The following is a 21,379-nucleotide window of genomic DNA, read 5'->3' as shown; positions in this document are numbered from 1 at the left end:
GTGAGAACTCCACCAGAGATGCCTTGTCCTGACTTTGCTGCAGATGTTTCTCTTAACCCCACTCTTACTGAGCCACCTGCAACTAGCCTGGGTCACGATACAGGAGGGTTCATGCTGCACACACACCATCAGAGCTTCCCAGTGACAGCCAGGGGACAGCAGCTCTCCTGGGACAAGCTTTTCCAAGTCCAGGATCACCATTTGCTGTGGATTGTTGGTACTGCTATTGCACTGCATTACACAGAAAGCCAAGGCTTGAAGACTTGGCTTAGCTGAAGAGATTTTGCTCTCTTCAGCCTAGAAAGGACCTCATCAGTACAGTGTATACAGTTATGTCACTGCCAACCACAATGCCACAGCAGTTAAAAGGTGGTGACAGAGATCAGACAAAGGAGTTTCTCTCCCTCCCAATGACAGTGACATGGAGCATGCAGTGGGTACACAGATCTGCAGCAATAAAAGCACTAGGGGACATTCATTGTAACGTTTGCTAAGTGTGTGTGCTTAGTCCTGCTGACAGCCTGTTTGTGACACACTAAGGTCACAGGTTCTCTGAGCTTACATGGAAAGCCAAAACAGTTCGGGCAAGCCAAGCACAGTGCCAGGGAGGAAGAGTACTGACAAAGTGCAAAGGGCAGCCATACAGATCTACAGCACGGACCTTTCCAGCTCTCTGCAAGAGTGAGATGGAAGCCACAGTCTGTATAACAGTATTCACATTACCAGTTTTCTGAGGTCCCACGATGAGGAACTTGGGGAGTCGATCACATGTTTTCTCTTTCGACCAGATATCCTTGTGCCTTTTATCATCACAGGGATTCTGTAGCACAAGTGATGAGATTAAGCATTACCACAGAAGGTAATGGCAAGGGGAGGAAAAGCTGGAAGGGCCAGTCCTCTTGGGAAAATGCTATTAGCATATGAAGAACACTTCAGAGCCACACTGCTGCTCTGCCAGGCATCAAGTGTTAAGTAAAAACACTGGGGACTATTTTCAAAAGCTCCAGTGACACAGGATCCAAAGTCCCTCTGAGAGTGTTAACCACAGGCCTTGCCCTATGTAGCCATACTGGGCTGGGCCACCGTGACAGCACAGCTCAGCATCTGTGAACTTCTGGCAGACAGACAACTCTATCACCTTCAGTTAATTTCATCTGCTCATTACCATGCAGAGAGCTGCTGCACTGGGATAAAATGGAATAAGCGTGTTTTTATTTAATGAACATGAATTCTGCAGTGTGAAATTACTTTGAGATTAATCACATTAACATGCCTGCAAGCTCCTCCAGCACCAAACAGGGCTCTTGCTTGCACACTTTACATTTCACAGCAGCTTGCTCTAATACAAGCCCTTTAATGACTAAATGCCTGCAAGCTGGCCCCTGGTCATGTATGACAGTCAATCCCTGTCCCTACGCTCACACTGTGACCGTGTCCTACTGCTCCTACTCCCCTCCCCATCCCTTCCACCTTGCCATTTGCCACAGGCTGCCTGAAGCCACAGAAGTTAAACCTAAAAGCTTTATGCTTTACCCTTCTGCACTCTGGATCAGCAGTCTTGCTACACTTCAAATGTGGGATACACGTCTTACAAAATCACTAGGAGCAGTAAAAGCTGCCTTCTCACCTGCCACAAGGGATTCTTCTCCTGTGGGAAGATTTCAAAGTACTTTTTTGCAAGTTGGACTGGAGGCAATGTTTGCAGGCGAAGGTTGGTCCAGCACTGCACAAACTTGACCAGGCTCTCAAAAGTGTACAGTCCCAGACGGTCATTCCCGTAGTTGGATAGGTGCGTCATGAAGATGCTGATCTGAAAATAAAAAGACATGGGATGATGGTGAATCAGGTAACAGAACTCTTTCTGCCTAGCTTGATTCCATGGTCAGCAAGAAGCTGTTCACAACTCAGACTGTCTTGGCTGACAAACATCCATCTGTCAGGAAACAGTGCTTGGAAGACAAGAAGAACTCAGGAGAGGAGAGTCACAAACCTCTCAGTAATCCTTGGGAATGGTGCAGGGTCATGATAACAGTTTCAAAATGCCATTCAAGTGGCTGTAGGACATTTTGGTGAACGAGGCTTAGTCAGTAACTCCCTACTAGTCAAAAACCTTGCAAAGCCTCTTTCATGGGAAAACAGGGGCTTCCATTTTCCTCCCCAGGGCACAACCAGGGCAACCTCTTGAGCTGCAGAGTCTGCTACAGCAGGGCAGCAGGCCAGGGAGGGGGCACCACACTGCAGGCCAGGCCACACAGCACAGGGATGGTTGTCACAGGAGTCCTTCCTGGGCCCATAGCCCATCAGCTTTCATTCTCTTTGGAGTTGACATCTCAAATGTAAAGGAACTGGCAACTCCCACTTTAAAAAATAAACTGGGTGTCTGGGGATCTGACAGGGACTGCAAAGAGACATTGCAGTAGGATATTGTCCTAGAAACAGACACCAGCTGGTACGTTTTAGCCTGCAAGAACCTTCAGCACAGGTAGCCCATGAAAACTGTCCTCCCAAGCTTTAACATCCTTGGGCAAAGTGGCACTCAACAGCCATGGCAGCTGTCTCAGGAGGTTGTGCACTATCTCTGTTGTGCCAAGCCATCTCTTCCCTCAAGCAGATACAGGAAACTCCTGTCAGTTTTTCACTATTTTAACTTTTGGAAAAGAACATGAAAGACTCTTGTCAGCTTAACTCTAGTGTGTGGTTTTGATATGTCCCATGGAATTCAGTAACATGCCCTTAACACAACAGCACTTTGCCAGACACACACCTTGGCTAGAAGTTAGAAAAACAGAAGCAGAACACTAAGGCCAGTGGAGGAATGGCTGATTTAGCACTCCTTGCCCAGTGTCTGCAAGTGCAGGGACAGAAAACGACCTCAGTCACAGCAGGGGTACCACTGCTGCACAGTCCTGGGTTCAATTCTGGTGACCAGGTAAGGTCAGGAGGCAATGACAGGCTTCCCTGGCAGGGGGCAGGAATGGCTTTCCCACTCACAGTGGGAAAAGAGCAAAATGGGGAAGCAGGAGACAGATGGTCTTGGGATGAAGACATTTGCTGGCACTGAGGAAGTCTGAATTCAGTTTTCTGCCCGGTGTCACCATGGGCTGGTCTCAGCAAGAGAAGAAGTACTGAAAGAAAGTAGCTCTTTGTATGAAAGACCATATGAAACAAATCTAATTCTGTCCATAAGGTGCTCACAACCCAGCATCTTTGGGTAGGCAACATAAAACACTGGTAGGACTCTGGGACACATGAAAAGTAAGTGGAGATCAAGATTTATCATGTTTGTCTGCCTGTGAGTTTTTCACTTCTGGTTCCCTACTGAGCTGACAGAGAGGCTCTGGCAGACAGGCTCTGGCACCTACACTTCAAAGAGCAGCATGTGCTCAGTGCTCTTATGTAAGGAGGATGTGCTAAATACAACACAGAGCAGAGGACAGAAAGATCTGTGTAACTGCAAGGCATGGTGGCAGAAGGATGCATCTCATGTTCTATTTTGCCCCTTTCTGGGAGACATCAGGGAGGTTCTGTGACAGCAAAATATGCCTCATCCCTTTAACTTGCTGATGAAATACAGAGAGGAAAAATTTGCTGCATGAAGAGTCTGTCTCACTGGCACAAATCAAATACTGCAGCAGGAAGGACAAAGGAGACCACCTGGGACCCCTTCAAGACTTCCAAAAAATAAACCAGCCTGCATGTGCTCCAAGTCAGCAACTGTGTCTCAAGACTGACTACATTTGGTAAAATGGCTCACACAGCCAGTTAAATGGTCATGCTACCACCTGCAAACGGTCACAAGCAACTGGATTTGGAAGATGAAAAGGCAAACCAGCCAATGAGCCATTTCCCTGGACTTTTGAGTGTGCAGTCACAGCCTGTAACATGTGCACTGTTTAACAAGGCCTGGCAGCCTGCTCTGCCCCATCACAGCTACTGCTGCCAGAACAGCTCCGAGCACTGCTTCTGACATAAGCTACACTCAAGGGCCATCTCCTTGCCTCCCTCCCATCCACACCCACTGACTGCAGACTGACTTGGAAGTCAGTCTACTGTCAGTGTGCTGTGATTTCCCTTCTTTCACACTGAAGAAAGATGAGAGCAAAGGTCCCAGAGAGCCTAGCATACAGAAACAGAAGGGTATGAGCACCCTTGCAATAGCAGCAGCTGTGGGCACAGCAGTAACCAGCCTGCTCAGTGTGAGCAGAAGTGTTTGTGAGAAACAATCAGCCTGTGCTCAGGATCAACAGCTATTCTGACATCAGACCTTGTTCACTAGTCAGAAGATCAAACATCTCCTGTTTGCACTGTGGAGCTAATCATACACATACAGGCTTGGAGATTCCTCCACGTCACTTAATGGGAGCTGGAAGCACCAGAAAGGACTGGAAAAAGCTGCTACGGATCACTGCTGGGGCTGCAGAGCTGGCCAGCTTTCTATCAGGCCCCTGAGATGGCTCTATCAGCAAGGGGAGGAATGCAAGGTCTGAGTCACTGTGCAAACACCAGAGGAGCTTAGAGCACAGCACTCTGCTTGGACACAGAGAAATGCTACACTGCCAAAGGGAAACAGAACTGTAAACATGGGAAGCATCCAAAGGTGCCTGAAAGAGTTTTAAGTCACCACGAAGGGCCAACAGTAAATCTGGCAAATAAGCTTATCCTGTACCAGAACACAATTTTCCTAAATTGTTTTTGGATCAAATTACCACCAGATTACTGCCAGCTGGTTTGACCATCACATTTTATCAGTAAATTCTAATGGGTATTTCTAGATACTATGTTTCTTTGGCAGGGCCTCCTAGATCAGTAAAGATCTCTGGATTACAGTTTAGCAACTGGTTTTCCAGGAGAAGCCATAGCCTGTACTTTCACAGAGGCTGTTTCTGCTTGCTTCAAGATTTGACAATTACAGAGTGGGGCAAATTGCAATTCACCCAGCAGATGGGAACACAAGCCCGGAAAAGAAATTGTCAAGAGAAAAAAGCAGTTTCTTCCCATCTGACTGATCACTCCGTACATAATGCAAAGAACAACCTCCTCCTTACTCCAGACTTTTATCTGGAGTAAGCAGGAAGGTTTGGTTGTGGTGTGTAAAGAAAACAATTCTGTCTCAGGCAATAAGGACAGAAGGCTGGCTTCCAGACCTGAAAGTACAACCTCCTACGGCTTTTTAGCTGGGGCTGTCATAGACCCACAGCTTCTGCAGATCCTCCACAGGCCAGAGCTGGTCACAGGCTAACCTTCAGTAACACCAGGCCTGTCTGTAAACCACAGCCTGTCTGCCTGGTGCACCCAGAGCACACTATGAGGGTTTTTTCACTATCTGTTCTACTAAACACTAGAGAAAGCAAGAGACAAAGGAAAAATTAAGGTCATTGATGGCAAAATCTGATTTTTCTGATTTGCTGGTCTTCTAAAGCCCTTACCAAATGTGGCTAAAGCTGCACATTCAACCCTGCAATCAAGGTGCAAAAGAAAGAGGGAATGAAAGAAAACATCATTGTGAACAGAGACCCTGGTGTTACATGAAAAAATCCCACAAACACATACTCAAGGACTGGCACTGGTACTCCAGGGTTCCCCCCTAGGAAACCAGCTAGAACCAACATACTTTCTCTCAGATCTGCCTGCATGGCTCCTTGTCCATACTCAGCCACTAGTGGAAAAGATGTGTAACGGAGAAGGAAGGTGGTAGAAATGTGGAAGTCGTAAGAAGAGATTAAGCATTTTTATATTCAGGAGTAACTACAAAGACAGACATTCTAAAATGATTGTATAAACTTTGCAAGGCAATGGCTATTCAGAGAAATGGAAGACAAGCATCTGTGGGTCAAATCAGCTTTATAAGAAAGAAATTCAGGTGGGGAACTGAGAAATTTACTGTATGAACAAAAAGAGCAGCATATCTTCCTGTTGTAGCTAATAAGCAGAAATAGGAATGTGATCTGTGACTGGAAAGGGCTACCAAACTTCATGTCTTAATTCTACCCATTCAGAATTTTCTAAAAATGACCAGGTTTCTTTGTGTTTCTTGCCTCCTAGTACAGCCTCAGTGGGAAGGGAGAACACTCATGTGATTTACAGTCCACAGTTCTAAGAAGGGACTGCAGGTTGTTGAAGGTCCTACATTTGCTTAGTGGCTTAACAGAACTGTCAAGTAGTGAAAGAAAAAGAAACACCTCTGTTAGACCCATATCTCACAAAAAAGCCTTAGTGTAACAGCTGTATCACAAAAACAGAACACAGAAATAATTTCAAGTTGTTTGCATACTGAAAGAAAGGGGAGTAGGCTTCATAATGAAAGCCCAGCAAAAGCAATTATTGTGAACAGAACTCATAATTAAGCCAGGGGAGAAGCCAGCAGGAAGCAGCTGTGCATGGAACAGAAGGAGGCAAGGCACATCTCACTTGTGATTCATGAAGACAGAGCAGCCCAGGTAACACCCCCTGTGCTGTGGCCCATGGTCAGCATGTCACCCTGGCTGGTTTCTGTCTGCTCAGGGTTGCAGCTCTTGACACACTCAATACTGATGCTCCCTTGGCAGCGTGTAAAGCAAAGCACCATTACCCAGTAAGCACTTCCTTGGACCTCCATTTCACATCTCCTTAGCAAAACACTGGAGATACCCACACCGTGATGGGGGTGACACAATCCCAACAATATCTAGTCCTTTCCCATATCAGGCACATAAGCTGGGACAGCTGTGCACAAATTCCCCTTTCAGATGAACTTACTGGGTTCAGAAGCACTGTCAGGAAGAGTTCACCACCACGAATGCTCTTGTCCAACTCCTTTGAGCCACCAGGATATTCATTATAGAAGATAGTGTGAGTAAAAAGACCACAGGTCTGTCGAGGCAGAACCTGCCAATATCAGAAAAAAGCAAAGTTAGACAAGAGGCAGATGCAGCAGCATCTGTGTGAGAATGAGTCAAAGCAGCACTTTATGGATCAATATAAAGAGTAAAGGGTGTAAGTGACATAGGTGCAGAGAACTCTTGCTATTCCTCTTTGCAAACCACTTAACTCATCACACTGCAAACAAGCCACTGGGATTTCAGTTTAGTCTGGATGGGCTTGGTTTAGCTCTCCATTCATATTGACCCCTGAACTGTTCTGAAAAACACAGAACCGACCTTAGCCAAGTTTTTCTTCTTTGCCTCACTTACGGATTTTGGAAACACTGGTGATATTAAGATCAATGTCTCTGATGCAGGTCATGAGAAGACCATTCCCTGGGCAGGCAAGTGGGCTGTGCTGTGCTCACCATGATTCCATTATGGATGAATCCACGCCGGTACCGGGCAGGCCGTAGGTGTGGGTATTCCTCTGTGCTTGTTACTTGGATGCTCCAAACAGATTTCCATGCCTCATAGAGCTGTGTGTGGACAGGATAAACTCCAGAGTGATGGGGGGCTACAGCATAGCCCAAGTCTGTGGGAATCCCATGCTCCTGGAAGCAGAATATACAGCTTGATAACTCGGTATTTAACTAATAGCCTTAATAAGGATCATATTTAGCAACAGCATCCAAATTGGAGAAAGATGACAGAGGAACATGAAAACTCTCTGGACTGGGAAACCTGAAATACTGCTCGTACTTCTGGCTTTATGCATCTGTAGAAATAGAAGGGCAATTCTGTACCAACAAGGACATTCAGCACTGGTAACAGCTGCTGAAAGAATGGTGTTGTAGCTTGCAGCTGTGACAGATCAGATTAATGCAGAACCCTCAGGTAAGGCTCCCTGGTTACTACAAACTAATCAATGCTGTTAAGTGACACATCTCATTCCCACAATGCCTAGATGTGAGTCACTAGAGAAGAACAAAATTTCCTTAACTGATATAAAGAAAAGGAAGATGACTGGGATCTGTATTGTCTCTAGCAATTCAAAGAAAAGCAGGCAAGGAACAAGAGACTATTGTAGGTGAAGAGATGGGGCCTGGTACTACATTAAAATGACACGAAATTTCTGAATTTCTTGGGTTTTAATTCCACTACATGGTTCTGGTAACCGTATAAATGATGACAGCTCTGCCCTGGTGGTGTATGATAAAACCAGAGCCCCTAAATGAAGCAATAACCATTTCTGACTGCTAGCCTGTTTTATGTTAAATATGTGTAATTGTGTTCTGTGCTTTGTCTCTCTTTGCAAAAGACTGCATTGTTATTTAACCAGGAAAAGGAGGAGCCTAAATTGTTTCTATAATGCTGTGACTGTGCTCTGCATTCATGATCATTCCTAATCTATGTATGTCACAGGAACACAAGACAGCAGCCTGTTATTCCCAAGGGGATTAACATCAAAAGAACCAAACCAGAGGTGAAGAGGACATTTCTTTTCAGTGAAACATGTATGCTATATTCAACTCAGAGCTGTAAGAACTAAACAGACATTGTTCCATCAATGCAGGATGTTCAAGGCTTCCCCCTCCTCTGCCAAAACCCACGGAATTTCCTCTGTGCTTCCTAGATAAGTAACTTCCTTTGACATTGTCTGGAAGACCAGAAGAAGGGCTGTTAGCAGACATTTTATACTACCAACCAGATGACTTCCTTACAGAACCATACTAAATAAGGATGGAGAAGGAAATGCTTGCTCACTGCCAGAGTTTGTAAATTAATTGCATTTGGATGGCAATGCTACAAGTTCACACCTCAGGAAACAAGAGCCTTGGGATTTGCACCCTGGAATGTAGCAGAGGTGCCTGGGGCCATGCAGGTGTTGGGAAATATTTCCCATGGAACAGGCAAACATGTGAATGCTGTTTCTTGCCTAAAGACAGCAGGAGCTACACATCAGTTTGAACTTCCAGAACTGCCTTGCTTAAATGCAGCTGAAATACTAGACTAGTATTTGGGTTCAGTGTGGTCCAAACAGCTATTCCAGGAGAAAAATGTTTAAGGATTAGCACTGTAAAGTAAATAAACTGCAATGCTCCCTACCACAGCAAACTGCTTGTTCAGCTTCATCTGCTCAGCCAACACAGTGACATTGTGGAAAAGATGAGGCTGCATGTGACTCCACATGTGAGGGAACCACCAGAACTCTTTCCTGTGCTTGAGCAGCATGTCGTCCCCTTCATCTTCCTCATCTGTACCTATAGAAAGCAGAAAAGGAAGTGCAAAATCAAAAGGCAGAAGAGGGGCTCAATGTTTAAAAGCAATGGCTAAGCCCCTTCCAACAGTCATGCTCTCTCTAGTGCATTACACACGACACACACCCCAAGGTGCTGAGACAAAGGAGTGTCAGGGGCTTACCTGTGTGGTAGAATTTCCCTGAGAAGCCCAGGTTGAAGGTGAAATTTGGGACTAAAGTTCTCAGCTTACTCTGAGTACTCAGTAAAGCCTGTTTGAACAAAAGGAAAAAGAAATGTTCACATTCATATTTTTTCCTCTGTAACATGTCTTTGTGTTCTACTGGTGCCCAGTTGAGTCTGAAGAGGTATCACAGATGATGGGGCTTAGGCATTGTTTCCCTTGCAGTGGAGCAGAGCAGGTAAGTGCTCCTCATACAGAGCCTTTACTTGAAGTAGTTCTGCTGTACTAAAAGATGCCTCTTTAAAACCAAGGTCAGATCATGCTCTCCACTCCAATGTGAGGGACCCAGAGTGTCTGTCCTAAGGGAAAAGGACAATAAATCTCACTTGAAAGCAATAGATTCACTACAGGTTCAGCCTCAATGCTCCCTTCCTCACCCATGTTGGCTGGGACTTGGCTAATGAAACTCTGCCCCTTCTCAGTCTATGTGCTAGTGAAAAGGAGGATGGGGCAGCCTATGGGACACAGATGAAGGAAAAGAAGTCAATATCATGAACAGTAACTAAGTGATCCAAAGGGAGGGGGTTTTTATTTAGAGAGGAAAGGTGGATTCTCAGAACTACCCATGCAATGAGTCCTGCCACAGCAGAGAGGTTTCCCTGACACTGTGTTCCCTTGAAAGTGCCAACATTTTGTAGCAGAAAGTTTCCTGGATTCTGGGAAGAAAACCTGGGAAAGCCAACATGCACCATCCTTGCATCTCCTACAGGTCCTCTTGTGCTCACTTGTGATTACTTTAAATGTCCCACCCAAGTAATTTGTTTTACCAAAGGGAAGGTGCCTTGTGCCACGAACCTCAGGGGCCAGCAGGGTACAGAGTAAGACAGCACACAGCCTTGACAGAAAAAACCCAACCAAAAACCAAACCCCAGAGGCTCAGTGTGTCACAGACAAGTAGGACACAAATTAATTCTAGTCAAATTTCTTCTGCTGGAAAACGATAAAAAGAGAGCAGCTGTGAGATGAACACTCTGCTGCTACCTGTATCCTTTGGGGAACTGTCACCAGTGCATCTCCCTCTGGGAGAATTCCCAATCAAACAGGGGATGGCAGGAGGGCTGTTGGCAGGTGACAGACTCAGTCCTTGTCTGGGCTATTTAGATTTTAATAGCTTTTCTCAGAAAGCACTGGATCCATGGCTGCACCAAGGTGAAGGTGATGACCTCTCAACAGCAGACTTTAGTTGGATGTAATCACACAGGAAACATGGAATGTAACTCTGGGGAAAGCACGCAGCCCTACCAAACCATGTAGGGAAGATGGACAGATCTTCCTGTATCAGCTGCCCTTGCCCAAGCCCAAGGAGCACAGAACAGCACTGCAAGGTGCCCTCACACAGCTCACACTCCACAGGCACTGTTTGGGTGCACCACTCCCTCAGCAGTGAACGTGCACTCACAAAGGCAGACTCTCATTCCATGGAGGTGCCTTGACACCAACTTCTTATGGATAACCTGACAAATCACTGCTGCCACTGATATATCAAACCAGTGTTAACCAAACACTGGTCATCACATTAATATTAAAATGGCTTCTATAATTCACTTAAATCACCCATTCACCTCAAACATATGCTGAGTGGTTTTACATTGCCACGGCAGGATGGGAGCACAGACAGATTACATGTGTGGTGCTACAAGACAAGCTCAATGCTTCTCTTTGAGGGAACCAAGCTTTTAGACTTCTCCCTACAGACACACTTCACTGCCTGGTCCTCATTCCCACATCCACACAACACTGACACCAAATGCAGCCTGGGACAAATTTCAAAGATTTCAGCTTTTCCATGGCCACTTGCCTACCACATCTTTACATCAGTCCCCACCCAAGAACAGTAATTTGATAAATGCAAGGCATGTGACATCTCCAGAACCTATCACAAATATAGACAGTGCTTTTAAAAAGTGACATGCCAGCAAAACTGATGGCTGAAGCCTACTTTGCAGTACAAGACCCAGAACAGGCAATGGGAGGTCAAGTTCCCTTTATGTAGCCCAGCAAGACACTGGGACTCACCCCACACTTCAGGGAGCACAGACTAAGAGCTCTGCATCTCTCCTCAGAAAAACATCTCTCTGTCCAGATGATGGTTTACAAGATCACTTCAAATTTGGGACCAGCACCTTGAACACATCACCCAGTAATTCAGACAGGCAAGTGCCACTTTCTTTTCTTTCTCCAGAGCTGTCCCAAGCCCCAACATTTCCCTCTGCTGCCCTGAAAGGCACATCCAGTTCCCCAAGCTTGAGTAGGAAAGTGGTGGGAGGAAAGACAGCGGTTAAGAGGCTTAGCATTCCTCTGCACAGAAAGAGATTTAAAGCCTGGCTGGGGTTACCATGACAACACATCTGTCTGAGAATAAATCCCAAAAAGCCCTGCTCCAGCAGGCTGCAATCCTTTGTGTCAGGGGAAGGAACAGGGAGGAACTATGGGGGCGCCAGAAACTCAGAGACTATGGAGTCCTACGGAGTCCTGCTTTCTGGCAAGTTTATTGTTAATGGTGTGCCATCCCTCTGCTGATGCTGGCTCCGTGTCACAGTCACAGCTGTAAGGTGGCACAGCACAGGTTTGAAGAAATGGCTTTCCCCTGAACAGGATAAAGGAGACTAAGGTGCCAATATGTGAACATTTGTTTCAACACATTATGCATTCCATGTTCCCTGGTTCCAAGAGGTCTGTAAGGTGCAATAATGCAGGTGTGGGAACAGGCTGGAAGATGGCACTTCTCTCTGCACTCTTTCATAAAGTAAGATGAATATGATAGTACTAACCATATCTAACTTCAAGTGGTACTTCTTTTGTATCCATAATATGCTCTAAGACTCAAACAAAAGGCAATCAAGAGTTGTGGAGCAGGCTACCCCTTCAGAGAGAAAACAGCCAGCCAGATGTGAACAGATCTTCATTTGTATATTTAAGAAGTTCAGTTGCTCACATGGGATGAGAGGGCTAGAATTTAAACTATCTCCCACCTCTAAAAGGCAGAATTCATTCCCCTAAAACCTGCCCCTCGATCCATCCAAGTATCTCTTTTTATCTGTTTTTGTATTTTATTGTTATCTTTTGTTCCAAAAAGCCTTCCAAGATACAAGCCTGCCTACTAACTAGCCAGAACGGCCCCTGCCCCAGCTATGCTCCCTGCTAAAGCTCTGGAAGGCTCAGCCCAGCAAGGCACTGATGGGGTCCCCAAAGAGATTCCCAGCACTGGCCACAGGAATTCTAAAACCACATCAAGGCCAGACCTGCTTCACGCTTGTCACATCAGAGCATTCACTGCCATGCACAACCTGTATTTTTGGAGGCCTTTAGTACTTAACTGTGGCAGCCATGGTGCAGGCCCAAGTGACAGAAAACCACATTCCAAGGCACATTTCTGGACACAATGGTAAAAATGTCTAAGCTTTGCTCTGATGTTCAATGCCCATTATTTTTAAAAGGGCTTTTTAATAATATAAAATTACAATAAATATTTACTTCTAAGCAAATGTTAGGGGAAAACCATTTAAAAATGTGCCTTTTGTTGCAGATTAAAAATCTGTATCTCACTGACAGATCTGAAAATATTTCCTCTACTGTCACTACAAGCTCTTGATGTCATCCAAGGAAAATAAAATCTCTCCTCATTCTAGGAGTGAGGAAGAAATCAGGGAAAGGCACAGCACTCTGACTGTATTGGGAGCTTCTTTAGAGCGAAATCCTTTTCTAAGATAACAGGGTGTCCTTGGCATTGCAGCAATACAGGGCTAAATCTTAATGCAACTCTGCTTTTTAAGCTAAAAAATTTTTAACTTTCCGAAGTGTTTGCAGAGAATTTAGCTGTTTTACACAAACCCTAAATGTTACCTATCTCAGCTCCCTCTAACAAGAAGCAAAAGAAAATAGGGAAATAAGGCTGAGAGTCAAATGCTCAGAAAAGAAGAAAACATGACTCTAAGAAAACACTACATGGGCAAACAAAGAGAAAAAGATGATAAAAAAAATAGAGGAAGAAAGCTGAGTGCTTTTGCAGCCTCTTCTCAATGCTCATGCAAATCATACCAGGAACATGTGGCAGAACACTGTCTTGGCAGATACTGCCCCAGGCAGCGTGCTCTTGAGAGGAGCTCTGCAGTTTTCTTACCAGCCAGCAGTAGCACTGGCAGAGCTCAAAACAACACTGGCAAAAAAGAAAGCTCTCATGGTACTGGTATGTACCTCCCCTACAGTCTTAGAATCAGGGAGTTAAAAATTGCTGAGTACTTCAACTGCAGGTATGATTGTCCTCTGTGATTTAGAAAGGCAAGAGTTGGCTGACAGTCACCCTCACTAGGTTCTCTTCTGCACCCTCACCATTCATAATCCAAAATGAAATTACTGTCCTTGGTTTTCACTTAGCTTGCTCTCAGACTCACTTGCAATGATTGTACACTATTTATGGCCTTGCAGAGATTACCAGCAAAAGAGGCAAAAACTCATCTACTTCATCTTCTTTCCTCATACCTAAAGATGACCAGAAAGGATCACAAAAGCCAGATCCTTTTGCATTAGAAACGGCTTGTCTTTGTTGGCCAGTTCCATGGAGGTTTGGTAAATTCCAAGGATTATGATTTTAGAAGAGACTGAATGTGGAATAAATTGAGAAGAGAAGGGATTCTCTGAGATTTAGTTTTGTTAATTATGTGCAGCTCAAATCTCTGGTAAACTCTATAAAGGAAAAACATTTTCTTTGTGCAACTTCCAACTGTTCCACTTCTATTGATGACTGCAAGCTCCTGCCTGCTGCAGCCTTTCAGCAGAAACAGGAACTCAAGGGTTATCATCTTTAAAGTAAAAGCAAGCACAATTCCTTTTTTTCTTGTTAAGAAGAAAGCTATTCAGCTCCCCTTTAAGCATCACAAATAAAAACATTTCTCTTGTGTAAAACATGTACTATGGGCATGCATTTGATCAAATTATATTCAGTGCTTTCTTTTAATAGTCGTTTTGTCTGGGAAGGTCTCTGAATGTGGACCCGCATATGGCAAAGAGGCTCACTGGGACAGCAGAGCCAATTTTATACCTTCACACAACATCCAGTCTTCAAACCACTACCCTGACCACTGTAATCTAAGCTTTGAGATAAGGAGCTGTGTGTTGAGATATCAGCCCTGAAACAGAGCTTTCATATAAAAGGCCAAAGGAAATGCCAGCTGTTCTGTTGCTATTATATCCCCTTCTCTCCCCATGGTGAGAGACTATCAGAAAATCCATGTAGTTATTTCTCGCTTTTAAAAAATAAAAATTCATTAACCTCACGTGGCTTTGCAATCAGAGAGCTTCTTTTAAATGGATAAATCTGGGTTTTATCTGCTTTGCCTGAGATTCTCTGCTTACTGATCACAGATTATTCCTCCATTTCACCCTGTTAAAACCCAAACAAAGCATCTTTTGGAATAATCTTGTCTGGGTTTGTTTTTAACATCACTAGTGAGCAGCCTTTGGTCCCAAGAGCTTTGGCCACCTATCCTGCCTTCCCACATGGGTCTGTAGCCTGCACAATCACCACAGGAGGTGACAATCTCTGAATCTCTGTTCCTTTGGACTAGTGGGTGTAAGACCTTCTTAGGACCAAGATAACATTGTGATCCTTCACAAAAGGAAAACAAGAAAAAAATTCTCTTTCAGAACATTTCAGCACTTCAAAGCACAGGGACATTGAAGCGAAATGAAGAAAATTTTAGCCTTTTCCTTAAATAAATACTACATACAAAACATAACATCTTGAAGTCCTAAAACCTTGGAGATGAACTAAGACATATGTGCATGGATGCATAAAACTTGTAGAAAAGGGGGCAAGACTCCTAGGGAGGTGGAAGAGGGCTTTTGGGAACATGCAACAGACAAGGTTTGGATAAGGGGCCAAACCTGTATGACACTATTCTTCTTACACCTTTGCCTCATGTATTTTGTGCCTTCAATTTAAATTTAAAGGCTGCTTCACCTTGAAGTTGTTTTAGAAACATGCTAAAGCAGTTACTGGCACAAGCTTACCCCGTCATGGCTGCTGCCATCCAGGACTCACCTGAGGGCAAGTGGTGAATGGGAATCCAGGGTATGTACCTATGGACAACCTCAGCACAGCTGAGAAACAGGCAGAGCACCTCCCTCAATGGCTACAAACCACAACTGCTGGGGAACATACAAAGGGGAGTCTTTGGCTCCATGAAGCATCACATGCACATGGATCAGAGACTTAAACGAACACTTCATCATTACTTTCAAGGACACACAGAATCAGAAGGAGCACTTAAGTTTGTTACCTTTTTCCTACCTTTTTTTATCTTTGCCTGTCTCAGTTCCCTCTCCTCCACAAAATCTGTCTCTTACCCATAACCTTTCCTAACAGGTCACTGTATGATTCCAGGAACTGCCAAGGAAAGCAAACCACAGAGCTGGCATGTCTCTTTTTTCAATCATGAGGCCACAGAAATGGTTCTCATGAAGGCTTGGTCTGACCATGTTCTCTGGTAAATTTGCTGATATTCCCTCAGGGATGAGAGTTGCTGCTGGCAGACATGAGGAGGGTGCAAAGGGTAAGAGAAAACCCTTCCTTTCCCAATTTAGTTGCGTGTTGAAAAGCTAGATGGCTAAAATATAGACTGTATGAGTTTACACTGCAGGGACTGGCCCACACTTTTACAATATAATATATACAGCTTATACATATCACAAATAATAATAAATACATTCTTCTGTTCTGTTCTAACAAAACGTGCTTTTTCCTCTTGAACAGCAGAGTTTAGAGCTACAAATAGGCTGGTATAGGAAACGTGCATATACTTGTTCCTTACATCAAAGAGGAGACAGGACAGACCATCAGAGGCATCTTCCTCTTAAACTGAGAAAGGTCAGCTCCTAAAGTGCTCCATTTAAACCAGCAAAACTGTTGAGAGCATCACACACAGTGCCTCAGCATTTTTGCATGCTAATTCTCTGTATGAGTACGACTGCAGCAATCAATGCTTTCCCTCAAATTAAATGCCATCTTGACTTTCCCAGTACACACACACACCCCAGAAATCTGTCTAGAACCTCTGGAGGTATCTACTCTAGGATTTTACCTCTACATCAGACACTTTCATGCGAGTGCCCTCTTTTCCCACAAATATATCATCGATGTCAACAAGGATATAGCGATCAAGCGTCAGACAGAGGCGTTTGCCAGTCAAGTAGGCAATGGCATCCACAAAAATGAGTTTGTGCAGCCAAAAATTGAGGTTATTGCCGAAGAGAACCCGCTGGATCCCATCATGCAGACCCAGGTCCTGCATCACTGTGGCATGCAATGCTTTGTGAGTGGCCAGGTGAGGAATGGACTCCGAGGATTTCGTGCTGGCCAACAGCACTGGCTCATAGGTGCTGTGGTTTGACTGAAACACAGTCCAGTCATCACCAGGCAGAGGACCCTGCTCCACCTCATTAGCCCGGGTGACATAGAGCAGGGGAGCACTAGGATTGATGTGATAGTCCCGCAGCCCCAAGTTGGAATGTAGGAAAAGGGGGAAACCCTTGAGCTGTGCGCTGAGCAGGCTGTTCTCATTGGCTTTGAAAAAGCCTATAATTCCCACTCCATACTCTACACAGTATTTGTCTAGCAGCTCTCGGTTCCAAGCATCTAGATTCACATATTTAAGGATGTTCTCATAGATAATTAGAGCATAGCGTCCTCTATCTTTGTCTGTCAGGGTGGGCATATCCCCTTTGCCAGGGGCGATCTCTGTCCTGTATTTGAACCGGCTGGATTCCAGGATGGCCACAATTTCCTGCCCAAGCTGGGAGTAAATGCTTTCCACAAAGACGAGCACCACAGGATCTGTGCGCGAGGTGTCCACGGACTTCGTGAGCCTCCAGCTGGCTTGCGGCGGGATCAAGATGCGGTGCTGGCTGCTGCAGTCACTGAAGGGCAGGGGGGGCGGCTCCTTGATTTTGGGACTGTTAGTGACGTAATAAGCCAGGATGCACATGGAGATCAGGCTGAAGGCAATGAGCAGCAGGATCAATCTGTGGAGCTCCAGCTGTCGCACGTGCCGCACCACTTTCCACAGCTGAATCATGGTGAGGCGGGCGGCTCACCCCTCCTCACGCGCCGGGCCCACGTCGCGCTTGCAATCTCCAGTGGCGCCGTGGCAGTGCCCAGCAGCAGCTCACAAAAAAGAAAGTGCAGCTGCAGAGAGAGAAAAAGCTAAAGCAAACAGCTACAAGGCGAGACTCCCAGAGATCTGCCATTTATCTCAGGTAACCATGGCCCTCAATTCCCATCGCTCTTTTGTGTGCTTCCTCGGGCTCCTCTCCTCTCACTCAGAAGTCTCTGGAAAAACAAGGTTTCCAGAATCTCGTCTCCAGTAGCAAATCAGTCTGTCATTGTGTGCACAAGCAGTTTCAGCTCAGCCTTCCCATGTGTCCTGTTTCTCATTTAGGTGTTTCACATTCACATGATGGCACCTTCTCTTTGCATCCTGCAATTTAAAAAGAAAAAGTCAATTCTCAGTATGACTCCAGCATTTAACAGGCCCGAGATGAAATGACAGGACTAGAGGGTGATAGGGTGGCAGCATCACTTGCCCATCAGCAGGTCTGGTCCCTGGAAGTGTCACATCCCATTTGTGTGGCAGCGTGACAGAACAACCAAACAGCCTTTGGAAGAAAGGTCCTGATAGTGCACAGCAATTCAACATTCACCTTGGGTGAGATTCTCATACACTACAGCAAACAGAGCCAAGTACCTGGCCTTCCCCCAGCCTTCTACAAGCCACTGAACAGAAAACGCAAAACCCTTTTATTCTAGCCTATATTTCAAAGCTAACAAGAGGAGGAGAGAGCACTCTCTGTCCCTATTTGTCCTTGAAACTCACTTTCTTCCAGAGGTCACAAAATACAGCTCTGGAGAGGCATCATCCCTCAGGCAGCACAGAGGGCGGGGGACACAGGCACCCACACACTGCACACTTAAAGGCTGCCAGCTGATTCAGTGGCAGTTGGAGATGAAACATCTCCTGAAACCTTCATCACCTTCTCTCATATGCCACTGAAGAACATGAAGCCAGTTTTAAATCACCAACAGCAAAAAATAAATTTGGGTTGGTCTCAAATACATGAAAGCCTCTTGTTCTCTCACCTCCTGCTTTGTGTTCATGGCAGCAGACTATTTCACCATATGTTACTATGTTTCCAGGAAAAGTGCCTAACAAAGCCAACAAATAACAAATAATCCAAAACAAACACCAGTGAAAATAACTAAATTTCTACTTTGTTTAAAAATAAAGTAAAACTCACAATGGAGACTTCTCTCCCCCACCAGCAGAGCGACTTGCCCATAGCAATACCCTGGTGCCTTTTGCTGGAACACAAGCACACTTTTGGGGCACACCTGCTGCCTCTCCCACAACAATGCAAGAGCACCTCACGAACGCCAGATGCTGCTCACAAATCAGTCATGCTCATGATGACTTCTCTGTAAAAATTAAATCAACTTTTTTCTTTAAAACACTTTTTTAGTGAACCCCCCCCAACTTCTGCAGATGTGCTCCACCACATACAGACCCTCTAACCACCCGCTCAACTGGCACAGCTTGCAACACCAGGAGGCATCAGAAAGAAATAGTAAATAACATTACTAAAAGAGGTCTTCATCCTTTCTCCATTCCTCCTATTTTTGAGCTTTTCTGTTACTACCATTCTGATATAACAAAGAATATGAGAAGACTAGTCTGTGTATGAGTTTAAGGCATACATAAGTTTCTTATATAGTAAAGCCAGGGGTTTCTAACAACCAGCTCCACCAGAAAAGGAACTACTTGTGAGACAGATGCTTATTTCGTAATGTGGAAAAAAGTCCTTCTTAGTCTGGGAAAAGATCAGTTCATAGATGAGGCCAAAAGTCCCACTCTGAAGACTCCCACCAGGCTGTTTTCCAAACTGTTGGCGCAGCGTGAAGCAGAGACAAAAACCACAGATTTTATATGAAGAGATATAATACTGCTAACTTTATGACAGCAGATGGAAGAGAGTCAGAGTGCTCTTTACACAAGCTTTATGATGATCATTAAGTATTACCTCAAACAACGCCTCTGCTATAAGCTCAGCAGAGCAGGGACTGGTTTGTGTAGTGCACAATGAAACCTTAGCCCTGATGTGGTTTTCAGAATAGCTGTAGACTATCAATATAAAGTATATCACACAAATAATTTTCCACTGGAGAAACTGAGACATGGCAAAACTTACTGAAGATTGCACTGCAACACAGCAGATGGATCAGGATTTGTGGTAAAATTACCCTTATTCCCGAGATTCCAAATGGATTGGTGTCTCCATTCCCAAATGGCCCTCTGTAATGACAGAGCTGGCTTTGGAAATCCAGCTCAGTCAGCAACAATAAGCTGTGTTTTCTTCATCACAGACAACTTATCATCTTTCAGTTTTGTCTCTACATACTGTTAACTTTTTACTGGAAAAAGGACAGGGGAGAGAAAGTGAGAAATAACTATGTAAAGATGTAAAAACCAGAAATTGTATAATTCTTTTTCTTGCTACTGAATTTGAATATATGATTCCCTGGACAGAGCATAGAACATGACTTCTCAAGTCAAGTTCAGTCCCTGTAATACACCAGGAATTCAAATGTATCACCATAGTACCCAAAAGCATGTGCAACCTTCCAAATGCAGCCAGGAAAACAGCCTTTCCACCTCCACAACAAGCCCTTCCCATCTCACTGACTCCAATGGGAAGACCCCAATGTTACCACCTTCCTGCTTGGCATTGCAGCTTCCAAGCTGCAGAGAGGCAGAAGCTGGCAGAGGCAGAATTCAGCAGGGCAGAGAGAGGTAAAACAGAAACATGCAAAGAATGCTGTAGCTTTTTGATGAGGTGAATTCCTTGTAACACAGATTAATACATGGTTCCATGCATATCACAATGCTGCAGGTATGAGAAGTGATCTTCATTCTACTCCTGTGCAACAAATTCATGCTGAACACTCCATTCAGATTTCAACAATAGTCAATTTTGATCGAGAAACATGAAAATTCCAAGTTATTGCTTTCCCAAATAACTCACTTTTGCTTTTCAATCCCACCAAATAAAACAGGAACATAAAAACTATTTTGAGATTAAAGATCCACTATCTTAACATGTATTAGACACCAAGTTGTTTTTGTGGGAGAAAACATAAAGAGGAATTCAGAAGCCTAAGTGTTACTTCTATGAATTTCCAAGCAAGTGTTTCTGAGGTAGAATTTATAATCTAAACACCAGGGTAATGGTAAGAAAATCAAGACAATGTTGATTTATGCAAAAGCCTGGCAAGGTTCTACTTTTACAACTCTTTATCCTCAAAGCATCAACATGGAAAACACTTCTCTTGCCTGGTTGGACTCATTCATCTCTCCAACTTAATTTAACTTTTGAACTGGCTCTGTTTTGTAAACAACTGTAGTTTCAGTTTCCCAGTTATCAGTTTGAAGATGAAAATCACAGGACAACTGGATTATTCCAGAATAAGAAAGAAACCAGAGTTTAAGCTAGGCTGCCACACCTGCAGTGCCCAGCTGAGGGGCACCAGGGAGAACCCCCTTTGCTGGGCGCTTCTGAATCACAGCAGTGTTTTGATAACAATGATTCCATTCAAGCCTCTAGCGAAGCTCCCAAACAAGCCCCCATTTGTTACAAGGGTGAGCTCAAAAAAGCAAAATAAAAAAGAAAAAAAAGGCCTGTATCAGATTGCTGCTCAAGAATCTGTCAGCTCCGATCTCTTTAACAAGGCTTCACAGCCAGAGGGCACGCCAGCTGGCACGGGATCCATTTCTTTCTTTGGGGACTGCATCAGCTGGTTTAGGTTCAAACTAAAAGAGAAAAAAACCCAACAAACAAATACACTGAATAAAATTCATATTACAAGGTGAGAGAACTGTCAAAAACCAGTCATACTGAGAAATATCTATACTGGAGAAAGAAAAGAAAAAAAAGAATTACAGTGAAAATTATTCCCTCTTAAAGGAAAATTAAATACCTGTGTCCTCTTTTGACATCAAACTCCTGGG

General features: G+C 44.5%; 1 protein-coding gene across 42 annotated transcripts in view; it reads right to left on the bottom strand.

Annotated features, from left to right (window-relative positions):
• NDST2 (N-deacetylase and N-sulfotransferase 2) overlaps positions 1-21,379 on the bottom strand; it is a 129,630-nt gene that overhangs the window by 7,496 nt on the left and 100,755 nt on the right. For all 42 annotated transcript variants that reach the window (XM_064430501.1, XM_064430485.1, XM_064430512.1 and 39 more), the window contains 7 exons: positions 16,403-17,797; positions 9,264-9,351; positions 8,949-9,103; positions 7,268-7,453; positions 6,736-6,864; positions 1,628-1,810; positions 724-820 (listed from right to left, as the gene is read on the bottom strand). In XM_064430501.1, coding sequence (XP_064286571.1) covers positions 724-820; positions 1,628-1,810; positions 6,736-6,864; positions 7,268-7,453; positions 8,949-9,103; positions 9,264-9,351; positions 16,403-17,395 — 1,831 coding nt within the window. In that variant the 5' untranslated portion in view covers positions 17,396-17,797. The remainder of the gene's footprint in view (positions 1-723; positions 821-1,627; positions 1,811-6,735; positions 6,865-7,267; positions 7,454-8,948; positions 9,104-9,263; positions 9,352-16,402; positions 17,798-21,379) is intronic.

This window comes from Passer domesticus, chromosome 8 (assembly GCF_036417665.1).
Source record: "Passer domesticus isolate bPasDom1 chromosome 8, bPasDom1.hap1, whole genome shotgun sequence".
NCBI classification, from domain to species: Eukaryota; Metazoa; Chordata; class Aves; order Passeriformes; family Passeridae; genus Passer; species Passer domesticus.
The sequence above is the reverse complement of the archived record's forward strand: the minus strand, read 5'-3'. Positions and strand labels throughout refer to the sequence as shown.